This window comes from Quercus suber, unplaced genomic scaffold (genome assembly GCF_002906115.3).
Source record: "Quercus suber isolate HL8 unplaced genomic scaffold, Cork oak 2.0 scaffold_188, whole genome shotgun sequence".
Classification (NCBI taxonomy): domain Eukaryota; kingdom Viridiplantae; phylum Streptophyta; class Magnoliopsida; order Fagales; family Fagaceae; genus Quercus; species Quercus suber.
Genome location: NW_027069646.1, coordinates 235,620 through 245,253, shown reverse-complemented (window position 1 = coordinate 245,253; position 9,634 = coordinate 235,620). Strand labels below are relative to the sequence as shown.

Below are 9,634 nucleotides of genomic sequence, written 5' to 3'. Positions count from 1 at the left end.
CATTTTTTTTCATTTTTTTTTCTTCTTCTCAAAAAAAAATAACGAATATCAAGCTAGAAAAAAAATGAAAAAAAAAAAATAAAGACAAAAAGAGATAAATATACATACTCGGAATGGTAACATGCCATCAAATTCCACTATTTTACAAAACAAATTTTTTTTTTTTTTTTTACTTTCTTAGGTATGGCTTTTCCAAATAACTTCGTTTTCAAAATGCTAAAATATAAGTTGTACAAAAAGACACTGTGAATATATTTTCTTCTATTACTTTTATAGAAATAATTTTTTTATAAAGTAATTAAAGGGATTATCTTGTTATGTGACAATGAATATAATTATTCACATGATTTTTATCTGTATTCGTATGATTATTAAGTTTTTTTTTTTTTTTTTTTAACACGCAAAATCTTCAACTTGACTATGAGCCAGCCATTCAAAGAAAAGCAATTAATTTCAACCAATCCTCACGAAAGGAACCAAAAGAATTTATACATTCTCTTCCAAAAGTTATGGATTTCGTTCAACTCCTAAATAACTAAGTGATTAATTATTTCCTAAAAAAAAAAAATGTTTATCCCATATCGGTTGTAGTTTCAGCTTTTATATCCCAAACTACTCTACTACAAATGTAGGTTTTTTGTAGTAATACTGTTTCTTCCAAAAAAAAAAAAAAAAAGTGATTAATTGTTTCTACACCTATGCTAGAGGATGTCAAGTTCACATTAAGATCTTTTAATGCCAAATCCTCTTTAATCAAAATATATTATTGTGGAGACAAAACCAAACGAAGTACACGATCCTTGGTGCTATACACCACTTTCCAAACCCAATTTCTATCGAACTCGAAAAACGACTAATTTAGCCCAAAAAGTGACCATAGAGTAAGCTTATTTGAAGCTAAAATCCATAATCCCATACCCTCTCATCAGTTCTGTTAACAAATACTTGAGGGGATCACTTTATATCCTAGACTAGATCATTTGGGAGAAAAAAAAAAATTCTCATGGGAAATAATCCCACTCAGAACCTTTAGAAAGAGAGGACAAACCCTTTTCCATGACAAACCCACATGCAAAATCCTTTCATCTCAAAATCATATTCATGTCAAAGTCATGTTGTAGGTATCTGTTGAATAAAACCTTTGCCTAAAGATCATATTTATCGGTATGGCCATGCCAAACCAAGTTAGCCATGGAAGCTAAGTTACGGCCCTCCAATAAAGCTTGGTTTTGGTAACCTTGTGCCAAGTAACTGGGGGTATCTTTCTTCAATGTCAATGAACCCGTAAAGGAAATTACCTTTAGCTTCATCAGGTAGGTTAAAACTTGAACCAATCGAGAGTCAATGCATTGGACCAATAAGGTAGGGATTGCTTTAGCTATAGATTGGATCAAAGTAACTCAATCTAATAGTGATAAAAGATTGGGCATTAATTCTCTCACAGTATACATCGTCCCTAGACATTGTAGGGACTTTTTTTTGGGTCAAAATTAGGGGTGTCAATTCGGGTTCTGTCGTGTCAGGAGGGTATTTGACTAAATGACTCAATCTAACCCAACCCATTTAATAATCGTGTCATGATCCTTCAACTTTAACCCGACCTGTTAATAAGAGGTTGACTTGACCCAACCCAGTTGACCCACTTAATAAACGAGTTGTGTTGGGTTGACACGATTGTAACACAACCCATTTCAACCTGCATAATATTAAATATAACATCCATCTAAAAATAATTTTTTTACATCCCAAAAGCAGTGCATACACTTCAAGTTTTCAACTGACATTCAAAATAATATAGTTCAACAAAAATATAAATTCATCTAAAAATAAGTTCTTTACACTCCAAAAGAAGTGCATACACTTCAACCCAAATTCAAAATAACATAGTTTAACAAAAATAAAATAACATAGTTCAACAAAATATAGTATCCTTGGAACTCACCAAATGCTAAGTATCAATATTGAAAGAATTGGAGCAAATAGTAGACTAATCCTGACTACGACTACGATTATCATCCATAGATTCTAGTGTTGTATATATAGGTATATAAAGGATAGGTTGTAATAATGTTGTTTAAGTTTAGAGAATATTGTTTCATAAAGTGAAAATTCAGGTTCTAGAATTTTCTAAGTGAAAATTCTGAATTAAGCATTTTCGATCGGTTGAAGATAGTAGAGTGAGTAGTAAAGCTAAAATTAAAAATTAAAAAAAAAAAAAAAAAGATATTTATAAGAAGGTTTAGAGATTTAGGGTTTGTAAAGTTTTAATTTCCAATTATATCTCTTGTAAGTTTTTGTAATTATTCACTTTTTCGTTTAAATTTAAAATATATATTGGATATAAAAGGTATTTGACAAATCTAAAATAAAATAAATATTTATTTGTTAGACGAGTTAAACAAGTTGTGTTAAGTGGGTCATTTCGGGTTGACACAAATAAATTGACGTGTCAAACTTGTCTATTGCGTGCTGACCCGCTTATGACATGTTTCTTATCATGTCACTCTCGGATTGACCCGTTTATGATCCAAACCCATTAAGGCCTAACCCTAACCCACAAAATCCATGTCGAGTTCGTGTCGTGTTCGTGGGTTGGGTCGAACATTGACACCTCTAGTCAAAATACACGTGTCAAGATATTTGTAGACACTTCTTTGACAAAGGCTGGTGGGGTTGGAAATTGGGCCTAGTTCGTTTTGCAAAATAGGCCTAGTTGGAATTAGGCTCGATATGTCTTGTATAATGGGCTCCGTTGAAGCAATTTGTAGCAAAACAAATATTTCGAACAAATAATAAAATACAACCCAATAATTGTTAGCTCACAACAAAATCAGCATATTATTAAGTGTTTAATGACTATATTTTGTAGCATATATATATATATATATAGAGAGAGAGAGAGAGAGAGAGAGAGAGAGAGGAGAGAGAGAGAGAGAGAGAGATGGGCTACATGGCACTTAAACTTGACATGAGAAAGGCGTATGATCGAGTTAAGTGGGTGTTTCTAGAGAAGATTATGCTACAAATGGGCTTCAATGCAAGACGGGTCAGCATTATTATAGCTTGCATCAAGTTTGTATCCTATTCTATTCTGCTAAATGGTCAGCCTCATGGTCACATTATTCCGGAATGGGGTCTTCGTCAAGGTGACCCATTGTCACCATATTTGTTTCTGTTGGTTACTGAAGGTTTGAAGGGGTCATAAGGGGTGTTTCTCTCTGTGCAAATGGCCAAAATTCGTTATAGTTCTTCTAATATATTTTTTATTTTATAATTTAATAGTTTTTTTAAAAAAAAATAATTACAACATGCTGTTAACTTTGCAGCTCAAGTTCTTTTTCTCCTAGACCTCCAAGCATTTTGCACATGAAGATGTGCCAATTCAGTTATAAGGTTTTTGGCTAATTTAATAGTTGAGATGAGGGGAGAATTGAAATGTGAATGTCTTCACTAGAAACATTAAAATATGTCAATTTGATTACAAGACTCTTAAAAACTACTATATTTTCACTTATAATTTAACAATTATTAAATAATAGTGTTTTTTTTTTTGAAGAAACAATTAGAGATGTGGTTAAATGGTCATTTCCCTCTCTTATTTTTGGGTTCACAATATAGTTTGGCTAATAATATATTGTCCACCATGTCCTCCTCCATTCTCGGCGACATTGGCTTCTTCAACATAACTAAGTATTATTACAGCACTGCCCAAAACCAAAACCCCTAAAACTGCGCCAAAGAAAAAGCTCATGAAACTTTGAAAACCCTCAAAATCCTTAAACCCCAACAAAACCCCACCAAAAACCAAGCCATGCCCATCTCAAATTCTCTCTTCACAATCCTCACCCACCACTTCTCCACCACCAGAAACCTCTCAAAACTCCCAAACCTCTCCAAAATCCCTGGCAAGTACAGGCCCCAAGCAATCCATGAAGCCCAGAAAGCCCTCACAGAGTATCTCCACACCACTAGGACCTTGCCCTTCACTTATGCCGAGCACATTGCCAAGAACTCGTTGTTTTCAGTCTCCAATCTTATTGTCAAGCTCGAGTTTTCGCCCACAGAGTTCTCTAAGAGCTTCCAGAGGTTCCTCAGGTACCATCCCATCAATGAATTTGAGTTTTTCTTTGAAAGCATTGGTCTTGATTATAGTGAAGTTAATGACATTTTGCCTGCAAATAAGTTCTTTTTCTCTGAAGATGGGACTGTCTTGAATGCGGCTTGTGCGCTTTCGGGTTTCGGGTTTCCTTGGAATATGCTAGGGAAGTTGTATAAGGATGAGGTTTCGATTTTTAGTAGGAGTTCGGAGGAGTTAAAGGCTAGGCTTTGTGGGTTTAAGGAATATGGGTTAAGTAATATTTCAGTTATAGGTATTTGTTTAGCTTTTCCTCATGTGTTGTGTGGGGAAGGTGAATTGGGCAGTGAAATTGATGCGTTGTTTGATGATTTGAAAAGGGTTTTTTTAGATTTTGATTTGGTAAGTTCTATTGAGGGAAATGTGGATGCTTGGTATGAGGTTTGTAGGAAAATTCGGGTGTTTTATGATTTGGGTTGTGTGAGGGGGACGATGGGGGAGCTGATGGGTAGGAGCAAACATGTTTTTATTGAATACTCAGAAGAGGTTTTGGTCCAAAAAGCTGAGTACTTTTGTAGATTTGGTGTTGGGAAGGAGGATGTTGGTTTGTTGCTTCTCCAGAGCCCAGATATTTTGAGTCTTGATTTAGAAACGCCAGTGGTTTCAGTGTTGGGGTTCTTGAAACATTTTGGATTGGACACAGAAGAATTAATGTTGGTTCGTCAAAAGTATCCGTATGTGTTCGGAAGAAATAAAATGGCTAATCTGCCTAATGTGTTGAGAGCTTTGAATCTACATGAATGGTTCTTTGATAAGATAAAGAGTGGAAGTCATCAATTGTTAGCTAATTATGTCCTTAGTGATCCGGATGAAGGCTTGGATAGAGAATTTAGAGATGGCTTGGATAAGATCCGATGTTCAAGAACTCCTATTCATAATATGAATAAATTAAATTTCTTGCATGGAATCGGCTTTGGGGAAAATGCCTTGACCATGAAGGTCCTAGCTCACTTGCATGGCACTAGTAGTGAGTTGCAGGAGCGATTTGATTGCCTCCTTCGTTTAGGGGTTAAATTCTCAAATCTCTGTATGATGTTAAGGTCGACGCCAAAGGTCATAAATCAAAGACCAGAAACTATTGAGCACAAAGTGAATTTCCTCTGCCATGAAATGGGGTCCTCTTTAGAGTACCTAGACATTTTCCCTGCCTTTTTGTGTTTTGACTTAGAGAACCGGATTAAACCTAGGTACAGTTTCCACATGAGGCTTATGGAAAAGGGTTTGTGTACAAAACCCTACTCCATTGCAAGCATAATAGCAACTAGTGAAAAGAATTTTGTAGCTCGCCTTTCTGGAATTCATCCGGATGCTCCAAAAAAGTGGTCTGAATATATTTCACACAAAAAATCACAGGGGTCATAATTGAGTTTGTACAGCTTCTTATAGGTTGCTACTTTCATTGGTTTAGTGGTTTGAAAATGAGATTTTAGAATATCAGTGGAAGACTTGTGACATAACATTCTTGGATTGATCTTTCGGGAAAGATTTGTAAATTAGTATCTAATCCCTTGGTTACAACAACATTAGTAATTTTCTCAGGATCTCAGTGATCAACCACTGTGATCCTATTGATATTACCCTTTGAGAGGCCCCCAAATGGCTCACGATTGTACTCTAACATTTGGAATTGGCAAGGATCCTCCATCATTAGAAGTAAGTTCTTGTGACCATTTCTAAGCATTTGTACATACCCATGCCATTGTATTGAATGATTACTCCCTCCAGCTATTTCATATTTGTAAATTACGAAAAACTTGGAATGAGATCTAGTGCCATTATTTACAGATGAAGTGGTTTAATATTTCATTTGACTGTTAATTTATTTGCTTATATATTTGCTGATCTATTAGTGGCATTTTTACATTCAATGCAAAGTTTGATCATCGTTTTCTCTTAATTGTCAGTTGATCTACATATCTTATTTTTAGAAAAAGAGTGACTAGAAAGTAAATATGGAATTGTTAGTGAATTTGGAGGCATCACCATGAAGAATTTTCTTTTTAAAAAATAAGGGTTAAATTGCATATTTGGTCATCAGCTTTTGACTTTTGTTTCAAAATCATCATTGTACTTAAAAATGTTTCACTTTAGTCTGTATGCCTTCAAAATGATTCTTTTCATTGTTTGATGAATGGAAAATGTTGATGTAACAGACGAAATTCATGCCACGTCATAGGCTCCACATCCTCAAAGCAGCATTGGTTTCATGATTTTCATTGCTATGTCAACATTTTCCATCAATCAGATGACGATAAGGACCCTTTTGTAACATTTTAAAGTATAAGGATGTTTTTGAAATAAATGACAAAGGCTGAGGACCAATATGCAATTTTCCAAATTTTATGATTACAAAGCAAATAAAATTGTTTCAGTACGATAATAGAAATATATATGCTCTGTTGGATGTTGCTATTTCACGTGGTTTTGGATCCTCAGTGTGAAAATTCAGGATCCTAGTGGAGTTGATGCTACCAGAGCTTCTTATTTCACTTCCCAGTTTCAAGATCTTTTATCAATTCCAGGATAGATGACATAAATTTCCCTGAACTCACCCATCATGAGGTCTCTTTTTGTCTTCCTTTCTTCTTAGATTACTAATCAATACTTTTGATAGAATGCTAAACCTAGAATATTAATGGTTGATTTCGATGCAATGTGGCAATATTTATAGTGGTGCTCTGCAGCTTTGAGGCCAAAATACTAGCAAGATTGCCCGATGGGTCATTGAACTACTGGATGCTTTCACTTCCAATTGAGTCGATGCATTTGAGGTTTTACCATTTATTTGGTAGTTGAATGCTTACACTCGAAGAAGCAAGTCTGTTCATAATGGATCTCTGAAATTCATACTGAACTTTTGGGAGCATGATAAAATTATGTTGTTCATTGACCTTACAGATGAAACAATTGTGGTCAAGCAAGTCAACTACTCCTTATAGATTGCCCTGTAGGGGTCAGTGGCAGAAAACATTCTCATGACTTATTTGTTTTTTATTATTAATTTTGTAATCTCACATCTCTTTGTAGAGCAATATAAACTATGTTAGCTTATTAGCAATAACAATCTCCTTCAGAGACACTGCATGCTTAAGAAGTTACAGTAACTTAGGGCAAATATATAGAGTAGTAACTGGTGCAAAAGATTATGACAGCAGACTATTAGAGTGCTTTGACTGGAACCAAGAATGGGATGGTAGAGGTAGGGTTAAGGAATTTTGTCCTAACAGAAGGGTGAAGTAGTTGAGGTGCGTTCCTGATCCCCTTACATCTCCAGTTATTAGGATGAACAACCGTTGGTATTATTGAAGGACAACTTCACAATTTTAGCTTGTTTGTGTAAAGGGAAAAAAGGGGTTGTGTAATATTTGGATATATTAAAAAAAAAAAAAACCTTTATTTATATTTTATATATTATCTATATTACTATAAAACCGAAACTTTTGATTATTTGTTGACCTTTTAAAATTTTGACATGTTAACTTTGCAAGCTTCACAAATCTTACACCTGATTATAATTTATTTTATTTTTTAATTTCTTTTACTGCCACATGATACATAATGTGACTCATAAACAGAGTTAAGAGAGACTCAATGTTTAGGACTCCTCTCTTCCCATCTCAAAACCCTAGCAACTACGACTAGTATAACTTATGTTGTAGTCCAATCTAATTGCTTGTGTAACTTAACAACTTAAAAGGAGAAGAAGTGGTCCTTTATGGTATTTGCAGGCACCACTGCAAACAGTTTTTAAGGTTTTCTAGTTTCTAACCTTCTTTTTTTTTTTTTTGACAAACCAGAAATTTATTAAGAGAGAAAACAAACTACACAGGCAAATAAGTCTCACCCTGAATAACAGAAACAAAAGAAGGGGGACTGTTACCAAAATCAAAAGAACAAAAAAAATTACAAGTTAAAGACCACTTTGCTAGAGAATGAAGAGCCATATTGCACAACCTAGGCACCCAACAAATAGAAACCTTAGGAGAAGATGCCAAGAGAATTCGAGAGTCAGCACAAATGGACTTGATTTTCCAAGGGGGGTCAGCTTCCAAATCAAAAAGAAGATTGGAACAAACTCCCAATCAAAAAGAAGATTGGAACAAACTGGGGAGTTTGATTCTATGATAATTGCCTCAAACTCTAAGTTAGCTGCCAAGGTTAGAGCCCATTTAATAGCTTCAGCTTCTGCCCAAAGAGGGAAGATGGTATTCACTCTCTTGGAACAAGCAAAAACCAGCTCCCCTCTCCAGTCTCTGGCGACAGATGCAATGGAAGAACAGCAAGGGCCCACAGCAACATCAACATTAATCTTGATTGAAGAAATGGAGGGAGGGGTCCACTGTTGTGAAGGAGCCAAGGTGGCCTGGCTTGAGACAAATGGCCTAGCGGACTTGTGTTCAAGAAATAATTTAGAGATTCTGGAGGATAACTCTTCAAACTTTACAGCAACACCTTCAAAAAGAGAAAGATTTCTCTGCTTTCAAATAACATCACATAAAATAGCTCCTAACCTTAGGAAATTTGAAGTAATGAGCTTCATATTAAGTTCCTGATATGGTTACTCTTTTTAAGTGTAACTTATACTTTTGCTCCTTCAAAATTTGAAGTATGTTCTATTTTGAAGTATGGGTAAGGGCACGTTGAATAGATTGTTGATGCAAACTTTCTAATTGATGCGGCACTTAATGTGCCATTGTTTTTTCTTTTTCTTTTCTCTTTCTCTCTCTCCCCTCCTCTCTTTATTTTCTTTTCCATTTTTTTTTCTTCTCAAGTGACACAGGACACATTTGTCAAAGTTATTGTATCTGTCTATACTATTTATAAGAGAATTCTTCTCTTTGGACTTTTACGTGGTTTAAAAATACTCTTAAATCTTACATTTAACAAGGAGAACACTTGAGGACAACTCGATAAAAATATGTATCTAACTCCACTTAAAATGCCTACAAAATAAAACACTCTTGTAATAATCCATGTCTTCAAAACAAACTTATTTGATTTTTTTTAAAGGAAAATTGTGACACTAGACCAAAAAAAAAAAAATTCTCATTGCATGCGCTTGAAGCTAGTAATTGTATATGATAATTGAATAATGACGGGAAGTATAAAGAAAAAGTACACTTGAAAGTTTGTGTAGTTTGGTTTAATGACCTACATCTACAGTGAAAAGCTCTTGACGTTTATATAGTAGGTCTATTAAGCTAGTGTTTTACAATGAATTCAATGTAGAGTTTATATACTAAAGAATACTCTTTTTTTTTAGAAAATACTAAAGAATACTTAACTGACCCTAGATTGACCCAAGGTTAATTTACTTATTTTATAAGTACATAGACCTATAATTAATTTAGGCCATTTAGGTCATAATATGTCTAACAACATCCATGCCATTATGACATTAGCTTTCTGTTCAAGCATATGAGTCTTCTTGTTAGGGTGTGATGTGAGCAATTTTAACTTTTATAATTTTTCCTTACTATTTAGTTGACTTGATATATT

At 34.5% G+C, this 9,634-nt stretch overlaps 1 protein-coding gene across 1 annotated transcript; it reads left to right on the top strand.

The window, feature by feature from the left end:
- The first annotated feature begins 3,651 nt into the window (after positions 1 to 3,651).
- On the top strand, positions 3,652 to 5,921 carry LOC111994091 (transcription termination factor MTEF18, mitochondrial). Its single transcript, XM_024025950.2, has one exon. The coding sequence runs from the start codon at positions 3,812 to 3,814 to the stop codon at positions 5,495 to 5,497; it is 1,686 nt and encodes a 561-aa protein (XP_023881718.2). The 5' UTR covers positions 3,652 to 3,811; the 3' UTR covers positions 5,498 to 5,921.
- The last annotated feature ends 3,713 nt before the right edge of the window (positions 5,922 to 9,634 follow it).

Bases quoted from the DNA above. Each gene is read 5' to 3' on its own strand.
- LOC111994091 (XM_024025950.2), top strand. From the start codon at position 3,812: ATGCCCATCTCAAATTCTCTCTTCACAATCCTCACCCACCACTTCTCC.